At 32.1% G+C, this 27,992-nt stretch overlaps 1 protein-coding gene across 1 annotated transcript; it reads right to left on the bottom strand.

Annotated features, from left to right (window-relative positions):
- Nucleotides 1-215: 215 nt before the first annotated feature.
- Nucleotides 216-26,852, bottom strand: LOC138188543 (very long chain fatty acid elongase 6). The gene is made up of 3 exons (XM_069130456.1): nt 26,649-26,852; nt 4,952-5,357; nt 216-4,685 (listed from the first exon to the last, which is right to left on the bottom strand). The coding sequence occupies exons 2-3, from the start codon at nt 5,275-5,277 to the stop codon at nt 4,139-4,141; spliced, it is 873 nt and encodes a 290-aa protein (XP_068986557.1). The 5' UTR covers nt 5,278-5,357; nt 26,649-26,852; the 3' UTR covers nt 216-4,138.
- Between the last annotated feature and the right edge of the window lie 1,140 nt (nt 26,853-27,992).

Genomic DNA, 27,992 nt, shown 5'->3' with positions numbered 1-27,992 from the left:
CGACATTGGTGAGTCGTACGACAAGGTCTATATACGACCAGTCGTCGAATACTACATATTTGCGACTGGTTAACTTTCAAGATATCTTTGTCTATAACACTTATGTAGTAATTAATCAGGTCCAAGTATATTAAGTTTGGTGGAGTGACAAGAAATTGAATCAGAAAATTCAATTTAATATCCAACAATTAAAAAATAAACATCTTTTTCACACCTTCCATCATAAATTATTATTATTATTCATATACAATATTTATGTATAGTAAAGAAAAAGCATATATAATAACAAATGAAATTATACGATCATCAATTTAGAAAAAAAAAAAAAATCATACAATGGTATTTTTGTTCCTATCACGCTCGTTTTATTCCTTTCTCACATACACACATACAACTTTTTATCTCTTTCGTCCTCTTTTCTTCAACGAGTTACTTCAATTTTTATTTCTCATTGCGCATTAAATTATACCATTAGAAGGAAATCGAATTAAGCCAAAAAATATTTTTCTCCCTAGATTGTTCCTATGGATTTACTGATCTTCCAAGAAGAGGAAAAACAAGGAATGTTCATCTCTCGTGATTTTACATTTTGTAACATACTTTGTGTGTGAGAACTCGGACTGCAGTATTAACAAATCATAATGCTTGCAACGTTCAAAATCTCTCCATAAGATAACGTTAAAGATTTCATATATACTGTAGATACTGGAGCGAAAGGCAAATAAAAATAATTAATAGTTTACTTATCATTCTCTTTTATGACGTCTAATTAAGGCGTATATACTTTATTTTACGAATAATACAGTTAAATTGATCGAATATTGTTCCCCTTCTAGTGGGCCAAAATATGAAAACTTCATTTTCTCAAGGAAGCTATTTTGTGACATTCCTTGTTTTTCCCCCTTATTCCTCAATTATAACTCAACGAGAGAAGTTGAAGGTTCCAGAATTCGTTTAAACAGATATCAAAGCAGGCAGAATTCTCTTTTTGTTTCTCTGTATTTCGTACTTCGTTGTTGACGTCGAACCTCTTCTAAAGTTTTGCTTTCATTCCGCTTGCATTCACTTGTTTCAATCGTAAGCATCATCTTACTCTTGTTTCAAGTTTCAAAGCCGAAGTTCGTCTGTTTACTTAATTAATCGATCGTCGAATCTATCTTTACACTTCTCTGTGTATTTAGCTCTGGATGATCTAAAAAACTATTTCTTTTCGATTCTCTTTAAAAAAATTTCGCTGAAACGTTACACGCGATTATCACCAATCAACGGCGATAACAGAGCAGTTACAAGTGTTTTCCTGCGACGTAGTAAATGTAATGCTTAATTTTAATATTACCTGTATAAATATTTGAGGCTTTCGTTATTTTGCTTCTCTCTATAATTCCCCTATGAAAAATCTATGGAAAAGTCAGCTTTAGAATTAACCCGATTGCAGCGCTATCGGTGAATAAAAGCAGCACTCAAATAAATAATATCTTAATTAATAATCAATTAATTATGATTACAGCATCGACACAAGAGAGCAGTGATCATCTGCTTGATCTAGGAAAATTTCTTCAACACAAGTATTTGCAATAATTTTGTTCAACGATATTTTGTAATATTCAACAATCACGTAATAAATTCTTTAAATATATAATATTAACCTAAACTTTGTTCGTTTCTTTTCTATACATGAAAATAACGTTACGTAGATTAATAAAATATGTTTACAACATATATTTTTATAGTTGATTAGAATTCTTAATTATTGCAAATATCTTTTACAAATTAGTTTGCGTATTTTTCTTTATTCACCTTGCGTCACGCGTAATCATGTTTACAATATAACTTACGTATATAAATACCTAACGCGAGTAATTAAATTCTTCTTATCCACCAAATGAAACACGCACCTTTCAACGAGTATTAACGTCGTCGTTTTAATATTATTCTGTTAAATAAATAAGCAAATTCGAATCGAACGTAAGAACGCTTTGGCAATATTTACTGTTAAATCAAATATTGTTCGTTGGACTGGTTTTTCCCCTCCGATATTCTCAACCAAATAAGCAAACAATTAGAAAAGGAACATACACAAATTGAAATAATTATTACCGCTTCGTATAAGCTAAATGCTTATTTTTGAATTAAAGTCCTGCATTCAATTAATTAGTGTATACTTCAGTCGAAGTAAGGGTTTCGAATTTTTCATTAGCAATATTTGTGCGATTTGGGAGGAATTAAAAAGAATGTAATAAATCACAAAAAGAACAAAACGTTGCATCCAATCAAGTATCATACAAAATGTGGAAAAGGAAAGCGTTTAAAAAATGTCAAATATGAAAGTGCGCATCGATCAGCGGCGTGAACAATCGTTTTGAAAATTGAATTCGTTAATTTAATTTTCACTCCAGCTAAAAAATGCTCTCGTCCTGACTATGCGACTAGAATCGGACAACAATTCATCTTTCAAAGAACAGCCATTCCTGCAGAAAGTATCCATTTAATTCTTGCTTACAGATCATTGACTCGTCTAAGACATAAACAATTGTATACATAAATAATCGAAAATCATCCCTTTTACAAGAATTAACGAAAAAGTTCAGTGGTAGCTAGGTATATTGCACAAAACGCTCTTAATATTTTTCATAACAATACCATATACCACATACTTGATACATAATAAAAATTCCTGAAATCTTTGCGTGGATTGACTTTAGAATTAATCCTAGTTATTGGCTCATGTTGTCCGTACCACGCCGGTTAATGATACAAAATTATGTGAAAGAGAATCCATTACTATTGCTTTCCTTGTCTTGATTAAATTTATAATTTGAAGATTTATCACACTCAGTGACTTGAATAAAGATTGTAGTTGTGTTCGTTATGACATGCCAAAAGTGTTTTTATTAGCAATGATTTAAATAAATCAATATAAATATAAATAACAATTTGTACAAGTTTCATACAAAATAAATTATGCGATATAAATATTTATAAACGAAAGAAGTAGACACTCTCTATAAGACTGATTGCACTTTGAAAGTAAAAAGACGTCGGCAAGCTGCCCGTTTTATTATTCCTAGCAGCACAAAATAGTCACGATAGAAAATAGTAATTATAAATCCTCTTCTTTCTTTTATTATTTTCTTTCATTTCTTAAATGGTCATCAATTGGGATTACGATTTCGGTCTTCGATTATTACCTATCGTCTTGTTTTACTATTTTCTACGAAGAATATCTTAGCTCGTTCTGGAGGTAGGCCCAATGAAATTTCACTTCTGGTTTTCTTTCTCCATACTTTCTGACTTCTTCAAAAGTAATTCGTTTTTTATCGTTATTCCGGTAGAACAAGACTTGAGAACAATTCTTTGTGTTTGTTTTCTTTTCTTTTCGAGCAATGTGAAAAAAGATTTCGGATGTTCTTACGAAAGATCGATCACGATATATATTTTTTAATATTATCCATACTTTACATATGCAGATCATTATATATTCTTTATGATATCTCAACATATTTATACATTTCCATAACAATAAATATGTCAAACATATTAAATGTAATAAGAATATATCAATTATTTGCTGACGAATTTCGTTCAAATCTAATATTCTTTCTTCATTATTAAATAGTTCAATAGTAAATAATACATTCCTACTATATTTTTAAATATTATGTCTCCATCCTCGTTCTACCAAATTTTGTGCTAACTTCATAAAGAAGCGTAAAGAAAAAAGTTCACCAAGAAATTTATTTTGAAATCGTTCCTAGACAAACGAAAGTTTCAAGACGTCTCTAAGGAGAAGCTCCTTCTTCTTTCATTAATTCTATAATAACGTGTTTAGCGCGTGAGACGCGTTAAACAAGTTATCATGAAATTTATTACTAAATTCACTGTGCAACATTTAATATTATTGTAAAATTCAATGTGCTATATCTTCAAGTAATTTTCACTCCATTTCTCACCACTTTCACTCTACCGCAACCAGTTTTTACGACTTTGAATTAACAAAGACTCCTAAAAAAATTTTCAAGGGCCATTTCTTGAAATGCATTTCCATAACGCCTTTGAAAGAAATCTTATTGAAAAGCGTTTTCAAGGAATGTTCCTGGAAAGGGTCTATAGAAAAAGTTTTCAAAAATTGTAGTGTGCTTTAATTAACCTTGAGCTTGTCATACTCCACTGTTCCATTAGCGTAAACCTTCTTCCCTACTTTGTTATTAGATTTAGATAGATAACTCTTCTGGAAAAATTTAGCGAAGAGTACGAAATAGCTGAAGTACATGAGCAGACTAAGTTTGACGTTGACACGCGTAATGTGGCAATCGATTTGGCCACTTTCCAGGTACTGGTGAGCCGAAATATTTATAAGGCAACCAATAACCATTTGTGCTAATTGTAGCGTAGTGATCAGCATGGCAATCCCCTTTGGTGGTCTATATCGCATTGCTTTCAAAGCGTAATATGTATACATTATGGAGTGAACAAAGTAATTCATTACGACAAACCACCTGGCTGATGCTGTGTATTCCGAATATGAGAACCACGAGTACAGAAGAACCGTTATATGATGATACCAATGTAAAAAGATTAGTGGCTGTTTCCGTAGCACGATGAAGATTGTGTCGCCAAGTTCTGGAAGCTTCGATAAGACAAACATCCACGTCCAGAAACCAGACACACAGTCTTGTTCAATGAAGCTGGAAAGAAAATATGCAAGCATTAGATCAAACTGTCTGGCTTTGAAATTTTTCAAATATTCGTATGTCGGGGGTATCGAGACCGCAGTACATTTTCTAATAAATACACATTCAAGCATTGAATTCTACGCTTGAGTAAGACTTTTAAAATATCAACAGCTTTAAATATCAAATATAAGAAATGCTTCCATGATAATATCTAACTAATAAGTAATATTCAAACTATTATGAATATTTTACAGAATAAGATACAGAAGTGAAATCACCTAGGTATGCAAACACTATGGTAAAACCCATAATGCCTTAACACGTGAATCAACTCTGGCGCTGTTCTAGTAAATCCAATAATAGAGAACGTTGCAAGCAGTGTGTTCCATAGAGCGAGTATGCCTCTCAGTTCAAACTTTGGTCTATTCGACATGTAATGCTGTCCTCCAAAAATTAGGATCATGTAAATGCCACAATAGTAAAAACAGTTTGTCCAATTCTTCGTCATCCATATCTTAGTATCCATATGAATGAATGTCTCTTCGAAGTTGAAGACATATGAATAGTTAGGTACAGTGACCTCCATATAATCCACTTTATTCATCTTGAAGTATCCTTTTCCTATCCGCTAGCCGCAGAAGAGTTAAAGAAATTACACTTCCTCTTGCCTCCGTCGCCTATTGACTGGAACAGAGAAGAAAACAATCTTTAAGATACTTTTTTAATCTAGAAAATTAAAATAAAAATTACAAATTTTGCAAACGATAAATTATAAATACGATACAGTAAGATATGCTACAACGAACCACGTCAGAACGAACAATTTTCATGACTCAAATCAGAATACTGTAATAAGCTGTACAAAGATACTACAACGAATACGAAGAAATATCAGCTACTCCCCCCACTTTTTCATGCCGCTTTCGCTACGATGATTGAGAACTGCCACCAACTGACAATCTTTTGAATCTCTCTTTTCCTTCCTTTAGTAATATTTATTTTCAAACAAAAGAGCAATTGCGTAAAAGAGTATTTGTTACCGAATAAAGGAGTTGACAGAGAGTATTTGCCAGCAAGCAAAAGGGCTGATAAAGATAAAGGACTTCTAAAGATATAAATGAATAAAAGCATAAATCCACAATGTGGCATGAGCATAAGAAGGAACTATGACTTGGTATGTATAATTTTCAATATAACGAATCGCACAGCATATCTGTGCGTAACAATGGTTATTATTATTTTAGGACCACCGGCTGCTTAGCGCTGTAGATGGGACTTGCTGGGTATGGCCGCTTCTTTTCTAAATTTCTGTATCGTGGAAGAAAAATCGGACTCCGGTCGACGGGATTCGAACCCGGGTCCCGAACGTTCACAACCTAAGGCGCTAACCACTGCTTTTTTTTTTTTTTTTAATGATGTTTATTTAACCAAGGATACAATTTTAGTTACATTTTGGTATTCAAATAAACTGTGAATTTTGGTAATGATGTGCTAGGCAAAAGTACCGATACGCGACGGTATGACGTAGCCATACTATATTATGTGTCGGTGTTTTACCATTTTTTGTGATTTTAAATCTATTCTTTGGATTTAAGCCGCTGGGGAGCGGAGCTTTTATGTAATTTTGTTTTGGCGCTAACCACTGCGCTACCGTCGTCCGACACTAGTTTTTAGTGTCGAGTGGTGGTATTTCAACAAAATTACATAAAAGCTCCGCTCCCCAGCGGCTTAAATCCAAAGAATAGATTTAAAATCACAAAAAATGTAAAACGCCGACACATAATATAGTATGGCTACGTCGTACCGTCGCGTATCGGTACTGTTGCCTAACACACCTTATCGAAATTCATAGTTTATTGTGAATACCCAATATGTATTAAAAATTGTATCTTGGTAAATAAACTCTAAAAAAAAAAAAAACCACAGGCTCTCTTTCCACGATACTACATTATTATTACATGCCATATCAACAAGAATTATCCCGCTACTTCAGCAATCGGACGACACATCGATATCGGCACATGTTTGTTAGTTAAATATACATGTAGAGTGTTCCAGAATAGGTGATACAACCAGGCAGGAGCTTATTCTACGTAAGTCGAAACCCTTATGCAATCGCTTGTTGAGAACACGCGTTAAGTTCACGATGATGTCGCAAGAAGACAAAGCGTTCTTTTTTTTCTTTTTTCTGTTTTCTCAGAGAAGTTATTCGCAGAACTTAAGGATCGTATATACACTTTTCAGAGCATTTTGGTTTGGTTGAGATAAGGCTGAGATGAAATAAATATTTGGTCGAAGACCGTGAGAGCTACGAGAACATTCTCAAGGTCATCTTTCCACTCTTAGTAAAAGTCAATCCCCAGAGAATCTTTTGCGAAGTTTAATAAAACACCTATGGTGTCAGTTTTCGCAACAGGATAAATTTTGGTTGTACAGCACGTACTTCGAGTCTGATAAGATATATTACTCTGTTAATGATATAATTGGATAATTCCTTGATAAGAGTCGGAAGACTAGGGTACAAAGTTTATAAAAGTTTTCAAAAGCAATAGAAAAATACTATTGATGATTAATTTAAGAATTCGAGTCTCACGGAAGTATTGATATTTTGAAATATTCGATTTTACTTTCGAATCACTAAAGATAGACATTTTATGACGAAGTACCATTATTTAATAGATTATGTAATATTCGAGAAGTAAAAACCGAAATTAATTGGATATGCTAATATGTAATTTATAGTAGACTTAGAAGTAGAAAATATATGCAAATAAAAACAGCAGGCAAATTATAAAAACGAACGAGAAAGTATGCAAAACAATTTCGCTAGTTTGTACAAAGTGGAGTGAAAATTAAAGCAATTTGCATAGAAACAGTATACCATCGTTTAGGAAAATGTGATACTAATTACTACGTAGTAATAAGGATAAGAATAACACTAGCTCGAAAGTATAGTAAAAACCAAAATTATATCAAAGAAATATTATTACTTTCTTATTTATATTCATAACCCATTTATTATACAAGCTCGTAATAATAATTAAATGATGTTTTATTGCCTTCTACATTTATCATCTATAAGAGAAGCGCGGAATTAATAACGTAAACACTTGGCTTATTTATTTATGCATACTGCCACAGATTATATAACCATCAACTTATTAATGATTGGCCAAATATACTATCAATTACTAAATTGGTGGAATATTTGTTTTATAATTCATTTGTATGTAGATTTCTGTGACCGATTGTATGTAATTCTTATTACATAGAATCTATAAAATTACACTGCAAATATTAAATTTGCAGTAATAACCATGCACAATATATTTTATTATATATGTATTATTATTAATCAATTTCAGTGGTTTAGAATTGGTTTCAATGTTAAAGTTTAATATTTGTTATATCAATCAATTATCTAAGTCTCTAATTCTAATCTAAGTAGTCCAATTTATAAATCCTCTTATTATATAATATTTCGCATTTTAGAAAATTATATCAATTTAATAAATTTATGTGACAGATTTAACATAGTAAAATTAAAATGTCCAGGACTATTTCCTTCTTCATGTTATCTATACATCATACAAATAAAAAAATATAAAATATAAAATTTGCACTCCCTATGAAAACAAGTCGGAAACATAGAATAAGATTTATTCATAGGATCGTCCACTCCTGAAAAAATGGCGTTTGAAAATTTGTCAAGTACGCGTTTTATCACGCAAATTTTAAAACAATTATGCGAAAATTTAAAATACGTCGACGTTATTAAGTTTGGCATAGTAATTAATAACAAATGCTAATGTTTTATGCTATTGAAATAATATAGTCAGGCAAGATTACACTGTCAATAAACTGGTAAAACGTAAATAGAGAAGTATGTTGTATGAACTATGACTCTTGAAAGTCCAAGAAGCGAGTGAATATGCATACATATATATTAATGCACATTTTATTAGATATTACTTTATTTACATATTCAAGTATTCCTTATCAACGTCAAATAATCACTCGAACGAATTATAGTTTCCAGTTAAATGAAATAAATCAACTCCTTATGTATAAGTATCGTGGAAAATAAAAATTCTAATAATAAATTACATTACGTTTGATACATCATTTTTTAGAAGTCAAGCTGATTAACTATTCGTTTGGTTATAGGAGGATCTATAGTAAATAATTCATTTCTAAAATTTGAATTTGTCTCTTCTCTTTGTTCCTCGAAAAATTCGATAAGACAAATCCTTCACAATTCGAAGATTGTAGCTCTTCCCTTGAAGTTAGAGTTCGATATTACGTACGTATGATATATTCGATTTATATATACGCACGTATGATATAATTCTTATAATGAATTATGTCATACTTATATATATATTTGGAAAAGTTACAATCGGTGCTTAAAACTGGTTTGCATTTATTATCTTTTAATTTCACGATTGTAAAAGTTTTTAATTAAAGAACAGTTCGATTATTAGGTTAAAGATCGATATTATACGTGGTACTCATTTCATATGTAAAACAATCCATAATCACGTGTATTAAGCATACCGCTGTACAGTGACCTCTATTGAATTGCAGTGTTCGTGAGATCATTATATTTATTTAGAGTAGTGTTGTTAAATTTGTTATTTGTCGTTTTTTTGTAATGTATTAACATTTCCTTAATATTTTAAAAGTATTTGTACCATTCTGGACGGTTAGTGACGTTACACAGTATCTATATAGATTTTTGTCTCTATCGTTCCATATATTCTAGTATAACTTATTATCAGCGTTATAAAGCTTCTTATAATTATTTCAAAATTTTGCGGAACGCAAACGAAATAAGATAATTTATTGCTAAAAATCTGTCGTACAATTAAATTATGAAGAAATTTTGTACGTATTTTTAAGCTACAATAAATGGTATTTATAATGATTTAGAAGTATTGAAATACTTATGATCGGCAGTGCATGTCAAAGCGCGGGCACACTAGTCTTCGAAAGTTCAACTAAAAGTCGCCAGATGTCTCGTAGGAGGCGCCAAACTTAGCGTCTACAAAATCTTTTCTATTTTCTTTATTATTATCATATGGCTTGGATGACTGTTCCTCTACATTTATCAGCGCGAAAATATTGCATCAGAGTATTGGTATTATCTGCACTAATGCGATTTTCAAACAATACGAAGTTAACTTAGACTTTTAAATCAAAAGAATTTTATACATTGTATACATCAACACGACTGAACATTATACATGTATTTAAAATATATTTTTTGTAGTACGCTGTAAGTTATTTGTGTAGCGTGTTATAATACTCTCAGGAATGACAAATAAAACGTTCAGAAATCGAGCGGAATTATTTACGAAACGTGGGGCTTAGAATGACTGGCGTCCGGTGTATCATATTCGATATAGATATTATGTTATTAAAGTGGTAACTGTTAATTTTGCTTTTTCTTATGAGTAGCTTTTTTTGAGCTCAGTTAAAGTAACTAACAAGCAAATGAAACAACTAAAGTTCCGTAATTAATCTTTGCACAGAATTATATGAAAATAAATCATATGCAATTTTTCATTTATTTACGTATACGTATATATTACGTATATATATGTATAATTAGATGTAGATATAATAAATACAATGTAGGTTCTGAACAGCAAATTGACAGTACGTGGGAGATTTTAAACAAATTTATGAGTCTAATGTCTAGTAGATTTTCCCCTCGGTGAATATACTCTAGTCTCATCATAGCAAGGGGGAAATCATTAATTTACACCGATAGGTAATATCAAATAATACTTTTTTAGAACTCATTTTCGAAATGGAAGAATTTGATACTCTATGAAAATAAAATGGCAAATCTGATAAAAAAAAAGACACTTCATTGGAAAATAAGAATATATATTGTACATATCTTTCAGAGTATAGGTAGTAATTTGCAGAAACTCAGTAGAATTTATTTTTCAAAGTTTAAAGTTATCTAAAAGTGACAGTATATTAAATCTAACTTTGTTTTGATGTCTTGCGATATCAAGCGCAATTCTGTAAGATGCATATCATATTTTTCAAAGGAAAGTTCCATATAAGGTTGTATATGCTAAAACTGTCAAGGTTAATTTATCTTGTTATTCGAATATATTATATATATATATATATATATATATATATATATATATATATATATATATAAAATATAATATAATATAATATAATATAAATATTGAAAACTGTTGATATAATAATCGTCGATATAAACGTTGAAAAATTGTAATACAAATTCACAAATGACGATAACTCTGTATTGTTAAAGACTATGTGCTTAAAGGCTCATTTACAATTATTATCTTAATTTATTCCATGGTATACCTCATTTAATATTTCACACCACGACCCACTTTTCCTAATCACTCTTTGCCTCCTTTCTCTTTTTCACTGCGCTAACAGTCTTTAAACATCCAGACACACTTTTCTCGCATTTTCCATTCAAAATTTTATCCACCTCTAGAAAAAATATTTATTTTGAACGATGACTTACATCGTGACACGTGGTTCATTTTCATTTTCTTATGCAGCTCACTTATCAATACAATTATTGTTATTTCTATAATTATTACGTTTCTATAAATAACCGTTTATATAAATAAATGTCCGTTCACAGAATTCTTGCTTCTTTCGTGCGTCCTCTAAATGAATTATCTTGTAATGTGAAACTCGATATCAATACATCGGGAGTTATTTTTAAGACTATGTTTCTACCGAAGAATGTTTTAAATGAAAGTTGAACGGTTTCAGGGCGACATAATTTAACGTATTATGAATGCTTTTTTGTCGGAGGATGCGTGGAGATCATACAAAGGTCAAGTTCGTTTCTTTAAACGGTGCTATATTTCTTTTTACATATTTATGTGTACATACTATATTTATCGATTCGGAATATTCTACGTGAAAAAGAAATTTAGGTGAAATATTTCAAAAATTAATCGAAGAATGTATATGTGCAAAAAAGAAAACGCAATAACAACTTAAAAACTTGACATTTACGTGTGTCCTCTGTGCATCCTCCTCCGGAAAAATTAATCGCGTCAAATTACGTTCCCCTCGAAACCATCCAACTTTTATTTGAAATATTTCTCGACCAGTAATCGAAGTGGTTTCAATTACGCGCCAATTACACGCGTTCCAATTAGGTTTATCCTAATATGTAACATACAATCTATCAACATATGAAAAAAAGTGAAAGTAAAAAAAATTTCTGAACCGAATCTCATCAATCTCAATGCGAACGTTAAACATTTATATAAATGTGTTTGATAAATCGAAATATATTTTCTAATAAAATGAAGTTAAAGAAAATGAATTGCTTGTCGCAAAATATGTTAATCTGTTATTAATAAGGTAGATAATATATATGTATCTACATTAATGTACATGTCACACTTAATAGAATTTACGATAGCCTCGAGTTGATAGTAAAAATACTTCTATTATCGTAAAGATAGTATTTTCCAAAGGACGAATTTCACTCAAAGAAAGCCTCATTTTCAAAAGGATTCGTTTTGAAAATTGGAAACAATTTGATAATCATATTTCATTATCAATTGTCCTTGAGTAACGCTTGTTTCACTATCTATCGTTAGGAATAACGTTTCCAAATTGACGCTAATGTGGAAATAGAAAATGTCTGCCGGAGACAATTGAAAATACGACGGGAGTTTAAATGCGCTAAACCGACCAATAAAATTCGTTTTCTCTCTCTCTTTCCTCGTTGCAAGTTAACGCAATGAAATTGTATATTGCTGGAAAGTTAAAATACCGATATGCTATTTGCTTTACAGTTGCAAGTAACGACTCAACTATAACTTCTTTTCGATGACTATAAATTATTCTTGAGAGGCTTACCGCAATTACAAAGATAGATACGCATATTAATTGGAAACGCCACAATGCGATAGCGACCCAAGTCTCCTAGTATGGTAAGTTCTATAACCTCACTTACAACACTCGACTCGTAAAAAGTACCAACGACAACTTTTTGTTTCCTCTGTATGTTATTAACTCACCAACTACAAATTTTCAATAATGTTATTGTGGGAGCAAATGAGCAATATATATCAATCACAAACGTGACTTTTTTCCTTGACCCGTGAATCATATCGCGAGTCTCACGCGATGCCGTAGGGCAAGAGGTTAAACGATCTGGCAAGTATCATCTAGCTATTATCAACAACAAAAATGTCAACAAGTTGGGATTCTCACGCGACTCGTTCCCCTTCCATTTTTCGATCATACGTTCACTTGACAGGCTTGGATTGTGAGATCACAATTAAACTAGGCATAGGTTCGATGAATCAGGCAAATTTCGAGTGCGAATACACGTGAACAATAACCGTTCACTAATTGGTCATAGGTTAGGAATTTATCTGAACAGTTATAGAAGGAGATATATTTACAGGAAATTGTCTCTTTTTCTTAACCCATTGTATGTAATAGCCAGTGTTGTTATAACTGGTAAAGGAACGAAAGGAGGATAGAGATATAAACCACGGTGTTGATATCCGACATGCATGAGTTACAGGACACATATAAAAGCTGATATACGTTCGTATGACGTTGAAGTGTACGTAAGGTGACATCAAAAATATTACACAACGATGAATATCTAACGATTCTTAAAACTATATGATATTTCATTCTGACATGTTTTCTCCTCTAGGTTTACATTTTTAGAGTTTTGACAGCTGAAGTTACAAAAAATACCTTTTACGTGACTTGTAGCTATAAACAGTTCTGGATTCCGATTAAATTAATTTAACCCATTTGCATCCAAGCGCGGATTATTACGCAATCGGACGACTGTCTTCTATCACCAAGCGCGGATTATTACGCGCGCTGCGACTTCTTTTTATTTCAGTCGCTAAGTATTCTTCAGATGTGGGAGATCACGTTTGACCGGTTTATAAGTATCTCGCCTATATCGGTTTATTGTATTGACCATTTTAAAGAATTTCACAAGAAATAATATGATTTAATTTCTTATTTGTTATTTTTTTTTTAATAAATAATTTTTTCTTTTTTCCTCTGTTATAAAGAATGTAAGATGCGATGTTTGAGAAATAACATTGTGTACCAATCGTTTTGAACAGTAAATTTTCGATAAACTCCACGAAGAATTTGGACGTCATTTACTGCACCTACGACCGATCGCGCGCGGTGGTAGCTCTTCAGTAGGGCCATGATGCAAATGGGTTAATCCCAACTGATAACTCGGCAATTAAGAACCGAGTTTATAAGAAAGCATTGAAGATTAGTTTATTTCAACATTTCGCTACCGCCGTTTAAGGAAAAAGTCGCTGTTCACGGGCTAATTTATGAATATTAAGAATAATTTATAATCATCGAAAAGAAATTATAATTGAGTCGTTACTTACAATTGCAGTTAAAGCAAATGCCATATCGGTATTTCAACTTTCAATATACGATTATACTGCATTAACTTAAAAAAAAAATATTCTCAATATGCTACGTAATACGATATATATTTCTATATATATGTCGGAGATGAAAGGACAGCGGGGACTTTCCGTCTGGAATGTTGGGAAAACCCCAATACCCTAGTCCAGACTTTTACTATAGCTACATTTAAGTAATAAAAATAAGAAATAATTTTAATGTTCCAATCCGGCCTTATGACGATGGGTTCGGGCTCGAAGTGACATAGCAGGGCACTGGACGTAGCCACGGTTACGAGAAGAACGTATAGCTGACAGAGGTATGGAATGATTATATGGCTCTCCTTAAAAACAAAGATTGACCCGAGAAGTGGAGACAGGAATATATAAGGACAGTTTCATTTGGATTACGAGTAAGTTAGTTAGTTAGTCGTTGGGCGAATTGCTGATTGAGTTATCGAGAGAGTTATCCGAATCGTGTATTACGTTGGCACTCGTCATCCCGTGCACCGTGGCTACGTCCAGTGCCCTGCTATGTCACTTCCAGCCCGAACCCATCGTCACAAAGCCAGATTGGAACATTAAAACTATTTCTTATTTTTATTACTTGAGTGTAGCTATAGTAAAAGTGTGGACTAGGGTATTGGGGTTTTCCCAACATTCCAGACAGAAAGTCCCGCTGTCCTTTCATCTCCGACATATATAATAAAAGAAAATGTTTAAGGGGGTATTCTGGTCTAGAGGGATGAATTTCGGGCGATTTTTGAAGCTCTGTACAAGCGAAACAAATATTTTTGCTATCCTTCTTTTTAGCATTTGTTTATTGATATTTCGAGATTACGTAAAAAATTCACTGAAAAAAAACTCAATATTTAAAAAGTTACGAGCTGGCAAAGTGGGTGCTGGCAAAGAAATGGGGTGTCGTGGCGTGCATGATATCAACCCTTCTGGTCATCTGAAATAAAAAATGCGAACGGATCCTTAATTAGTATGGATGCCGCTATCGTCTGAACCTTGGAAAAGTCAATACAACATTTTTTCACAAAATGACGGCCGTTTGAAAAACAATTTCTTATTTCGCACGTTTTCTTGACAATTCCGAACGTTTAAGAAATAGTAATATTAAAGATTTTGAGTTGAGCGTGGTCCGGACGATAGAGGAGTATACAAGGAATATTCAGACCAAATTTAAAATAAATCGGCTCATTAGAACTTGAGATATCGTGCACGCCAACTCGAAAAAAGTAGTTTCGAGAAAAACGCGTTTAAAGTTTTGAGACGAGTTTACTCGGACAACGTCTACCGTCTACTATTCATTTGTTCCGGTCAGACCGGAGCAGATGCCGCGTCACAAAAATGGCTGTAACACATAAAATAATCGAAATTTTGAAAAATCCTTTTAAGGGCATATTCTTGAATGTCTAAACTTTGGAAATATAAAAAAAAAATTTTTTCAATTTTTTCAAATTTCTAGACCAGAATACCCCCTTAATAGTTGTAAATGTTTGAGTACAAGCGGTTTTTAGACCTTTTAGTCTACATACGTGTGACGCTGAGGGCTGTAGAAAGCAACTAGTGCGTCATATGCGTGTGACGCGTGTAACGAGAAAGATAAGCTATGATTCAGACATATCGCCATTCCAACGCAATAACGACGTAACTGCGAATTTGTATTTGTAAAATACGTTACCACTCGCGCACTAAAATCTAATGTCTCATCTTCCGACTATAAAAATTTCATAACTTTCAGGGCACGTCCTTGGTCACTACGTGACCTTTAACAATGCCGTTATCAAAATATTCGTTGGCTATCGCATTTTGTAGCAATATCAACGTACGTAAAAGCGTTATGTTCGGTGCAGGCGAGAAACTTTTTGACGCAGTTCGATAAAATTTTTTTTTTTTTTTTCAAAATATTAAGTCGTTTGTCGAGCAATGTTAACCAGAAACTCGATATATTCAATACTTAAAAAAATATAAGAAATAAATAATATGATGAACACGCTTTAAAAAATTATAGACTAACTAGCATTGACCTATAGAGTGGAAAATATATGTCGTTAGTAGTTTCAAATATAAAATTCATATTTTCGACTTTCTCTCGACAATTATTCAATTTCGAACAAATAAGCCTCCCTAATTTTAACAAACTTCGATTTTATTTGAACACATACAGTTTTACTAATAATTACTTAATGTAATAAAAATTAAGGGAGATTCGTTTAACTTTGCGATGAAATAATTTTCATTACACTGTCAAGTACATTACATTAACAAAAAATAGAAGTATTTTCGCACGCATATAGCGAGGTACGTTTGTGAGACTCGAAACAGTGTGTCAGCACAACTGACATTCCGATTTGCAAGAAGGAAGAATGAATAATGTCAGCACAACTGACATTTCCATTGTGAACAGGTAAAATAACGTATTTTATTCAATTCGCTGTGTAGAGTTAATTCATTTATAATATAAATGGATAATTACATACTGACAAATGGGGTTATCATAATTGCATTATAATTGCGATAATCACTAAACGATTATTTATTTCGTGCACGCAACAGAAGATTCAGTTACTATAGAATTTACTCCGTTGTATAGTGAATTCTTGTATCGTAGTTTTACTTTTAAATTTGATGTCAATACCCCCGAAATAATTTTACTTTTCGGCAAATTAATTAAGTTTGCAAATTAATTTGCAAGTCAATCAGTTCCGAATACATAAATAGAATCCGATAATATTAATGGAAGAAAGCAAGCTATAAGAATTTAAAAACGTTGAGAAATTTTTCGACCAAATATGAAGATAAAAAAGGCTGTATTAAACATAAATAAATAAGATTATTTCATTTTTGTAGAATAAGAATTGCTTGATACGTAACGTAAATGAGCGATATATAATTACTTAAAATCGTAGAATTACTGTTTCTTGATTGTTATATAAAAATTAGAAAAATATAAAGTATTACTACCGAGTAATATTGTTATTAATCTATAAAACGAATCTGAATTCATTTCTTCAGAAATAAAATCTAACGAAGAAAAAAAAAACAGAATTTACTTCGATAAAAAACATTTCATTATTACATAAGGAACAACGTTCTGTTCTATAATAAAGATAATCATCATGATTTTTATTTCATCTTATGTAACTGTATTAAAATCGTTTCGTAATAATAATAATGAAATAAACAGGTCAAAGAATACAAAAGAGACGAGACGAATAGATGCATAATTTTATGTTCTGTTTCTAGCTCAAACGTGTCTAATGGAATTTAAAGATACTCATTGTGAAAGTAAGGACGAAAAATATTACGAATAATTGTTATCAGATAAAATAAACATAAAAAATAATTAAAAATAGAGGGCATGATAAAGCTGTTGCGACGTGAAAATAAAAGTGCAAAACAAGATAATTTTTGCGGTAAAAATCTATCGTACGATTATACGTTATTATTAGGAAGAAATTATTTACGTATTTATGTGTTCGAATATTAACACGAGTAAAACTATATGCTAGTACAATGGCAGTTATTAACACCGTTCGATTGACAGTGTTACCAGAAACAGGGACAAGTGTCCGTCCCTCGACGTTACCATTGCTACTCTACCCCTACGTCGCATATCTCACTCTTGCGTCTCTCCGCGTCACGTCTATACAACGCAACGTTATTTGTACACCCGTCTCTCCTCTCCCACCTCCATTTGCCCACAGTCTGCATACAACTACAACGATAGTCGTAGACGCGATGAGGAGAATAGAACGGCAGTGGGGGAACCTGAGGGACGAACTTGTCCCTGTTTCTAGTAACGCAGTTCGGGACAAGCAGGGCGATTCGGATAACTGAATCGTTCGGATAATAGGAGCCCACTAACTCTCTCTTCCACTATCGTTTCTTCGTTCGTATAGGTGATAGGAGCTAATGTTCGTATAACTGAATTTATACTCACCTATTCGAATACATAGGCGGTGGAGCAATAAGTTTAACACGTTGACTGCCGCGCGTATTTTCAATGAAATCTCCTTCAGGCCACGAGTGCCGCTGTACCAAGTGTACTCTGCTAGGTACTCCCGCCGATATTTTAGATAACTTAAAATCTATACCCTAATTCGTTACAATGTCGAAAAGAAAAATGGAGAACTTATTTCTTAGTAACCCCAAATAGCAGTGAAAAAGAAAGCTTTTACGAGGCTTACACGAATTCAGATATAGAATTCAGAATTCAGAATAGAAATATAAATAGAATTATCGTCCGATTCTGATTCGGACATTGATAAGTGTAATCGTAGTGATACCGAATGTAACGAAGATACTGTTGAAGAGATTTTACAAGAATTGGTCATTGAGGAAGAAAGAAGAACTGATGATACCGAGGAACGTACAATTCAATTTGATGAATGAAATGAATTTAGTGGTTGGCAGAAATCATTTCCTTTCCCCAAGATAGACGGCCTCATTAAGCAATTACCTGGCCATGTCAATCCATATGATGTGTTCGAGCTATTCGTTGATTACGAAATAATAAACTTACTTGTATCAGAAAATTGCGACAAGGAAGGACGTAAATATTAGAAGAGTTAGAGAATTATTAGCTGGAAAATTATTGGGGTTGTCTGAAAATACAAAAAATCCTTGTCTTCAATGGAGTCAGCATAATATCGCCGTTCGGAAAAATGACTCCGGAAGAAGCATTAGACGCGCGTGCAAACAATGTTATGCGGATAAAAGACGTCGAACGAACCGATCAAAGACACGGGAGAATTTAAAGAAAACAACAACTTATTGTCCAAATTGTCCCGACCAAACTCAGCTTTGTATAGAATGCTTCAAAGTTTCACATTCTAAATAATTTGTTTAATAAACCATTTTCGTATTACTTTTATAACAATTCAATAGTTTTATTGGGAATATCTTTTCAAGATATTCCTGTGGAATATCTTTTCAAATACCTACGGCGATCCTTCTCGGGTAGCCAAATAAGCGTCACCCGAACACGCGACCCTATCAGAAACTTTGCTGTCACCCGAATACGGGTGACATGGCAGTCAACATGCTAAGGAGAGACATATCCCATTCCTCGATCATTAACCCTTTTAGTGGCGGCCGAAAGAATTGTACCTATGCGTATATTATAATATATTATATATTTTTTAGAATAAAAATTTTTCGTTTGAGGCTTTGTTTTCGAGAAAATCGACTTCGAATTTTCGCTCGGTACGCGTGCACTTTATCACGTCTCGTTATAACGGATCGTTGTCTCGATGGAAAAATGAAAAAAAAAAAAAAAAATTTTTTTATTCTATATTTTCGACTTCTTTTTTCGCGTAGAATCACCCCCTTTCCGCTTGTACCACCAGTTACCAACCACCCTGTATATAACACAATTTCTAATATTAAAATATAAAACTAAATGATAATCCCATGATGCGCAGTAAGCGTGAGGATTACTTGCTTGAAAACAAATGAACTAGTATAACATTATTATAAACATTTATAGCTATTGAAAATATGTAATGTTTACTTACTATTACTCACACAAATAATTTACTTAGCATTGATGATCACTAATGTATACACCGTGTAATCCTTTATTGCACAGATTACAAATTGTGCGCGATGTTCGCACAGGCCCGTCAAAAGTTTTACTCTCGTCCTGTCGATGCAAGATTATTTTGTGAAACATAAGCAGATATTCTGTTCTAAACAGTCTTATCTAAAACCTGTGACTACGGTCTCAAGCAAATCTCCCGTATCGGATTTTTATCTTATGGCACTGGCGTATACATACTCTCGGTATCAACTATCGCGGAATATAACAAAAAGTTAAACCCATAAGCAATTTTTTCAATTTATGGAATATTTCACACAGGATTTCCGCAGAGGAATTCAACCATTTATAACGTTTTACAAATTTAATTTAAGGTAAAGTTGTCTCGCGATGCGAATAGTAAAGCGGGATCGCATACTCAACGATACATCGTCGTTGGCACTTTTCACAAGCGTTGCTAACGATATATATCGTTGTTCGGCACTAAAAGGGTTAACAGAAGACGCATTACGATTGGTTTTACGAATGTCATTAGTTCGGATAAGCGGTACGCCGCGAAGGGTTAGTGCAATAACAGGAGCTCAGCAACGAGTTCGATAAATTGCGCATTCCGACGATGTTCATTCATGGTAGATAGAGTTCGAATAAATCGAGTTCCATTGTATACGTGCAGTTTGTTTCGACAAATCGCAGTCCATTGTGTATACCATGTTTAAACGATGAATTATTTCCTACGTTATTCTCACGTTATCCAAATGCTTTCGTTGCTCACTGGAAATATACGTACAATCGCGATTGCGAATTGATGCCCTCAGATACGTGAAACACAGGAATTTCAGCATATGTTTGTGTCACATTTTTCCGAGAATGATAATGTGCGATGCATAGAATTCAATGTTTAGAAGTTAATGTTGCCTGGTTCTGACGTACGAATAATAAAAAATGTTATGACTCGTATATGCGCGAACCAGTTCAATACTATTGACAGAACAGAGAAAACGAGAAACGAAGAAAACAACGGAGAAACACAAGGCGATTAAGATAGGATTTTACATCGAGAAGCATAATTTGAAACGATATCTTTTGTAGAAGTTCTATTATGTTTCTTAAATGGTTGCCGTATATTCTTCTGCTGGATGAACAAAAGAGTGTAAGTCAGAATTGTTAATTTTGCAGAGATACACTTATAAAATAATCTATCTTACGTTGCGTAATATTTTACAGTTGTATTGTATAAACGCATAAGAGGTGTTTTCATACATGATAATAAATAAGATATATGGAATAAGGTTTACTTATCAAACATGTCAATTACATAATATGTACTAATATAACATATGACGATTATGAATTTAAAAAAGATCAATACTTGTAATTTTGTGTGGAAAAGATGATTTAATCTGACTTGCACACGTAGATAAATAGTAGTTAGAAATTTGTATTTCAAATGTAATTTTTACATAGCACGTTTTTTCTCAGACGATTACCATGTCGCATGCATATTAATGAGCAAAAGGAACACATTTATCATATATGCAAAAGACCCAAACATTTCCAAGTATTATGAATTGTTACATTGAGTAAATATCAATACATGTACACAAAAAATGCAATTATTTCTCTTCATTTTAATTTATGTATTATGATCTTTTAATAGCAACTGATGTAAGGATTAATTATTTGTATTATTGTGGATATAAAATATTTAAATGTACGATATAATTTGCATTTATTAATTTCCAATCAATTATTTTAATCGACAGCTTTAAACGCTATATTTCAAACGAATGGAACACAATTTCACGAAAACTCGTTAAATAACTGTACAAGTCTGTTCTAAAGTTATATAAAACCTAAAAATTCATATTGAACATTTTCAAATTTTTCTGTATTAATTAATACAGTTTTGAAATATTCTTCTCAATATTCTTCCTATTTTTTATAAATAAAACATTAATCTATTCCTCTTTAAAATAATTTTTTCGAATATGTTGCCACTTTTCTATTGATGTATTTTGTAACATCACTAGGAATAGAATGTTTTCGTGTTTCATTATCACCTGTTCTATACGTCTTATCTATTATTGTGTACTTATAACTTCCAATCAGTTGCATAATAACCACTCTTACTATAATTTTATTAATCGCTATAAATAGAAAGAATTAAGAAATCTCACTCTTCGAAAATATGATGAAATGACTAGACTGCGAATGTTCATGCATTTATGGGAAACTCAAAAGTGCAAAAATGCTCAGAATACACATACATATACAGTACGTGCTATTTAACTGGAAACGCTCAAATATTTGAAAAAATACGACACACTTCTAAATGGATATCTTCGTTTCTCATTATATGTTCTTATAGGTGAATTCAGATATCTTCAAAACATTAGAAATTTGTGTCTTCCGCACCGGCTATCAATCATCGATATGAACTTTCAAATTCGTTACCTGATATGTTCCACCGAAACACATAAAGATGTTTTTCATAATGTTACTCCTGGCACGCCATTGCCGAAACATAAGACCACAGTTTCTTAGTATTTCTACACAGTCGGTCAATTCCGAACATTTACTTTTACCTAATTCCTTGCATCGCTCCACCAAACTTGGATGTTTGTAAGCAGAAACGGATGGTGCTAAAGACACAAGAAGCTTTTGTGTTTTCAAGACATCTATATGTCAGCTACAGTAAAATAATGGATATATCCGTTTGAAGGTCATCAGCGCAAAGTCAAATAGATAAAAGCACAGTATGTCCTGTCAATACCATACAACTTTTGTCCGAAACACTTTTCTCTATTCTTCTTTTTTTTTTCAGGCATTCCAACATTTCCATTCCATTTGTACAGAACGTACTGTATTAAATATTCAATGTATAATATTTAGTGCATATCCAGTGGCTGAAACGAGTCTTTGCTTGGGTTCTATATTTTTAACGTGTATCCATTCGTATATTTATACTTTCCAAAGACATCTGAGAGGGATACGCTACTGAATTATTCTACATATGTACGAAAGTAAAAAAACATAGCGAAAGGATAACCAAGGATCCGCATCATCGACATGACGCATTTTGTAGTAGGGTCATTCTTTCTCAAAACGGCAAATTAATCGAACATATAAACATACGAAATTTAGAGATTACCATGGCTTTATACACGTGTTTCAACCGTTACGTTACTCGAATGATCTAATAATCAAACGCAATTGTGTACCGAAGATTCAGAGGTTAAGACTAGAGCCACACGAGCGTTGAAACAACGTCCGTTGCGTGATGTCCGTTATAAGAATATATTATCGTATATATTGAAACTACTACATAAGAATGATTGAATATATTGAAACTACTACACTAAGAATGTACGTTACTTTTTCCTCGAAATATTTATAGTAGAACGGACGTTGGATTTTGTTGACGCACATTCTGTATTGTATACACGTGAAGAGGTTATACGGAAGTTTATAAGACGCGTGTTATATACATATGCATTTTATAGAGAACGTTCTTCGATTCGTTTATTCTGAATTATTGTTATTACAAGAAACTTCTTTGTTGCATATTTATACAAATAAATTATTTTATATTTTTCCGCGCACTTCGAAGTACAAATTAAAAAGAAAAAGATTTTTTATTCGAAGCTATAATGCCACATCCTGAAACTTGTTGGTCATATGCATAATTAACGTGAATTTAATTGATTAAGCTATAGCATCAGATAGAGATCTCAAAATATAAATTACAAGCAAATTTTAAATCTTATAAAAGAACGTTCAACGATGTACTTATGTACTTTTGCACTGTTCGCCCCTCCCCCTCCAAGAAAAACTTCTGGATCCGCCATTGACTGTATCTGCTACAAAATAACGTCCATCGCAACGATCGTATGTAACGCAGTGTAAGCATACGTGTATTCGCAAGAAACAATGTCCGTTGTGACAGACGTCGTTTCAACGCCCGTGTGGTCCCAGAGACAAAAGACATCAATGCGCGCGCAGATCAGCTCATCGTTTACCGGAGTAACGGATGACCATGTTTTGGTTGAATCGACTATGGTTGAGTAGAGCTATAGCATAGTTAATGAAAATACGGATCGGAGAATACGTATGAATTAAGAAACATCATTTACTGAAAGTGATTATTTCCTAGAGCATTATTTAGATTTCCTAGCAGAAATTACCCCCTTTCCAGAAAGTGTAGTTTGATTAAAATGTAATTCAAGAAAATAGGAAAATTTTGAAAGCATTTCAGGCTTCTCGTCGAAATAAAGAAAACGTAATTAACCTAGCATTGATATAAATATAATTAACGGATGTTACAGCATTGTTACAGCAAATTCAAAACAGAAATATTAGTATAATTTAAACTAGCATAGATTGCAATTAACTTAAAAGAAGGGAAGATTATGCTCGACTTAAAAATTTCAGAATTTTGATGGATAAAAGATATTCGTAGAAGGAATAAATTAACTATTAATATTCGTACAATTTTTCTTTTTCTTTTTTTATTTTTTCTGAAGCAACTAGGTATATTAGATACATGTTCGAATTCCAAGGAGCATTATATTCACGCATTGCATGATGTTACATATATGTACGCGTACTACTATCATACATGATAGCTTTCTCTATCATTTCTTTTATTACGTTTCAAATATAGGGCAATTATACATATTGCATATGAATTGCAAAAGTGTCATAATTGGAAACAAGTCTTCCAGGAAATGCGAAAGATATTTGGAAACGTAAAAAGAAATTATTTATTCAACACATAATGCTGGCAAAAAAATAAACTCCAAGAAATGCATATCAAATATCAAATTTTTGTAAGTTTTTATTCGTGCAACCTCCCCTTGACGATTTCTATGTTCTTCTAACACAAGATTGGATTATTTTGAGATACTTTTAAAATACATGTGAAATACATGGCCATCCACTAGAAACACATTAATTAACAATTTAAAATATACAAAGAGTATTATAAACATCAGTTGCAATTATATTATCTGTCTATTCCCATGAAATGGTAATTATTAATTTCTATAATAAATGACTATCGAATTGATCCTATGCAACTCAGTTGCTCGCATTCTGTTATTTAAGTTAACCTACATACATATGTAAGTTTATTTATTTGTTTAAACCTAAGTTTATTCTTTATATCGATCGTTAAAATTTTTTTTATGTACGTTACTTAATTTTCTCTAGATAGAAGTTTAAGGATTAATAGATGTATATCGGTAATTTTTAGAACGAGTAATGAACATTTATATACGTATTTTAATACAGTACAAAGTATTCATATTAAATGTTTCACCGTGTATTTTTTAATTCTGACTAAACATTTTCTGTGAAACATGATGTACAAAACAGTCGATAACATAAATAATAAAGGTAGAAATTAATAGAGCTAATAATATAGCTATGTATGAGATACGAGACAAATTATATAGTCGATAACATAAATACTTAATAAAGCTAGAAATTAATAGAGCTAATAATATAGTTATGTATGAGATACGAGACAAATTATATAGTTAAAGGAGTTTCAAATTTAAGAAATTTTGTAGGTCTTCATACAAAGAGAATCTAGATCAACTCATTAGCAACAGAAATAATCAAGGCGCGCAGAAGAAAGTGCAAATTACGAGGAACCGACGCCACATTAAGATTTCATAACATAAACTTAAACGTATCCCAGATAAAAATAGTCCACATGTCCAGCAAACTTTTATAAATTCCAAACTTTGTTAACAGAAACAAGTAATCTATATTACGCGATTTGCACGAGTGTATAAATAACCTACGTTTAGGAAAAAAGTAAAATTCCGATCTTTCTTTTTTTTTTTTTTTTTTTGTGATACAAAAATTCGTACGATAAAATTCAACATTTAACATTTCAAAGAATTATAATTTTTTAATTAATAAAATATAAAAGGAGGAGATAATAAAAATTTGATGAAAAATTAGGGTAAAAAGAATTTTTTATACGATACGGGAATAATTCATGGATGTTACGTGTTTTAAATCTCTACTCTCATGTCTACAGTTTCGCGCTATTCTGAATTCAGCTTTCAGTAACTTGAATATCCATCGGTTATACGAAAAATGTTTTCCTCGAAACTAACGTGTACTAGCATAAAATTTGCGAAATGCAAAAATCTTCATTCAACAAACGCGACGTGATAAAGTCACGACATGAAATTCTGTATCGTTACATTATCACAATGTTGGAAAAAAATGCTATTTCCAGGATTTCCTTAGCAGTTTCCCCCCTTAAGAGTTTTCGCAGATATAATGTGCTTACATTTACATGGTCAACACTGAATGTTAATATTAATGCAAATTCTTAAATTTTAATTCCTTAAACTCTTTAAAAGTGATAAATAGAATGTTTAACTTTTAAATTAGCATTTTTCTAGATCTCGTTTAAATAAGAGATTATATTTACCATAAAAAATGTGAAAAGTGTAAGAATTTAAAAAAAAACAAGTGAAAACTATACAAAGATTGAAATTAATGACTGCAAATTTAGTTCCAACAAGAATGCAATATTATGTTGAAATACAATAAGATTTAATTACTGTAAAAACCCGAAACAACGTAAATATGAAAATTATTATACATATATTTATGTAACTAGAAAACATAAGCTAAAAGGTATTGCGAGATAAGATAAAATATCGAATGAGGTATCACGCCATCCCTATCAAAAATTTTAATACCATACAAACAAACAATCAATCAGACATATCAAACGAAAATCAAACAGAAACATATGAAAAACAGCGAAATAAATATTTAATAAACGATATGCATCAGATTTGAACTTTCACAACTGATTTTGGATCACTGAAGTTAAAATTCAGGACGGATACTTTTACACAGGAAGAATGACATAAGCTTCGTAGAAAAGGACAAAATTTTGGAACGCATGGCGAAAAAATTGTAGAAAAGGTGAGAATTAAGAATACATACCATAAAGTGGGCCGAGGAAGTGATGGTTTGAGAACAAGTTGATGGAGGAAGAAGACACAAGGTGGATCACGAAGGATCGTTTATATTACTTTGTTTGTGCACGCCAAAAGACAGAGACTCGCACTAATAAGCGGACAATCGCGGCTGCTTGCTTTAAGTAGGCATATTCGTTGAAGACGATGAAACAAGACTGACTTTCAGTGCTAGTAGTTTTCACACACGCTGCCGGCCCAGCAGGATTAAAATGGTAGAATACCGCAAGGCGCCATCTTTAGTAGATGGCACGCAAGCGCTGTTTCTACCACGCTTCTATTCTATATTGTCGATTGTTGGACTGAAACTTGAGAAAATTACTAGACATTGAACCTGGAAATATATATGATGGCTAGACTTTACTTTAGAAGACTAAGAATTAGTGTCTAACTATTGACAATCTTGTAATTTTCAACATGTAGGATCTGAAACTGTAAGTTTTAAGATGCGGGATCTATTGACTCAAAAGTTATGAAAATATAAAATTGAGTATTTTTAGGGTATTTTCCATGTTACTTTGACGCCAGATTGGCTTCTATCCGTCAAAACGACCAATGAGTGGACCGCACAGAGACACAACGATTGATTGGTTCGCACAGATGAGCATTCACATGCTCTTGACTTCCACTTATCTTATTCAAAAATGTACACTGAAGATTTTTACACAATTTTATATTTTTATTAGTGGTTTAATGGTTCTTTCACAGAGTATAAAGATACGAAATACGTAACTATTCTTTGTACTTCTAGAAATAATGTTTCAGGAGTAATAAAAGTATGCATATCCCATTGAAAAGTAGATGAAGTGTGCCCTTCCGGAGTCTTCGCTTACTTCATTGAAAAATAGCTTTATAAAAGCCGCTGAAATTTTTAATACAAAATTAAGTATCTCACAAGTTACAATCCCATCGGAAACCATTCTTTGTCTTATATAAGGCTCCGAAAATTAAATAAGAAAAGAAGAGAATCTTATAGCAAAACAAGAAAAGCAGATTAGTTAAAAACCAAAAATTTCTTATTTAACAAAAATCATTAACACAATTATTAAATTAAGTGTTTTTATATATTTTAATAAATGTTTCATAGACTACTAAAACTAATTATTTAATTTAAAAAATATCTTACCCACAATTTATATTAATTGATATTTTTCGTACATTGGATTTGTTAGCGTCCTTAGAGGTTTTCTTGTACATAATTTTTTCGAATTTCAATATTAAAAATTACCTTTTACTGCGTGATACTTTTCAAACTTCCCTCTACTTGTGCGAAATATAATTTGTGAACAAGGCAAACATGACCGCTAGATGG

Source organism: Bombus flavifrons, chromosome 16, assembly GCF_040668555.2.
Source record: "Bombus flavifrons isolate JBK064 chromosome 16, iyBomFlav1_principal, whole genome shotgun sequence".
In the NCBI taxonomy this organism is placed as follows: Eukaryota; Metazoa; Arthropoda; class Insecta; order Hymenoptera; family Apidae; genus Bombus; species Bombus flavifrons.
Note: the sequence above shows the minus strand (reverse complement) of the source record. Positions and strands in the feature narration are given on the sequence as shown.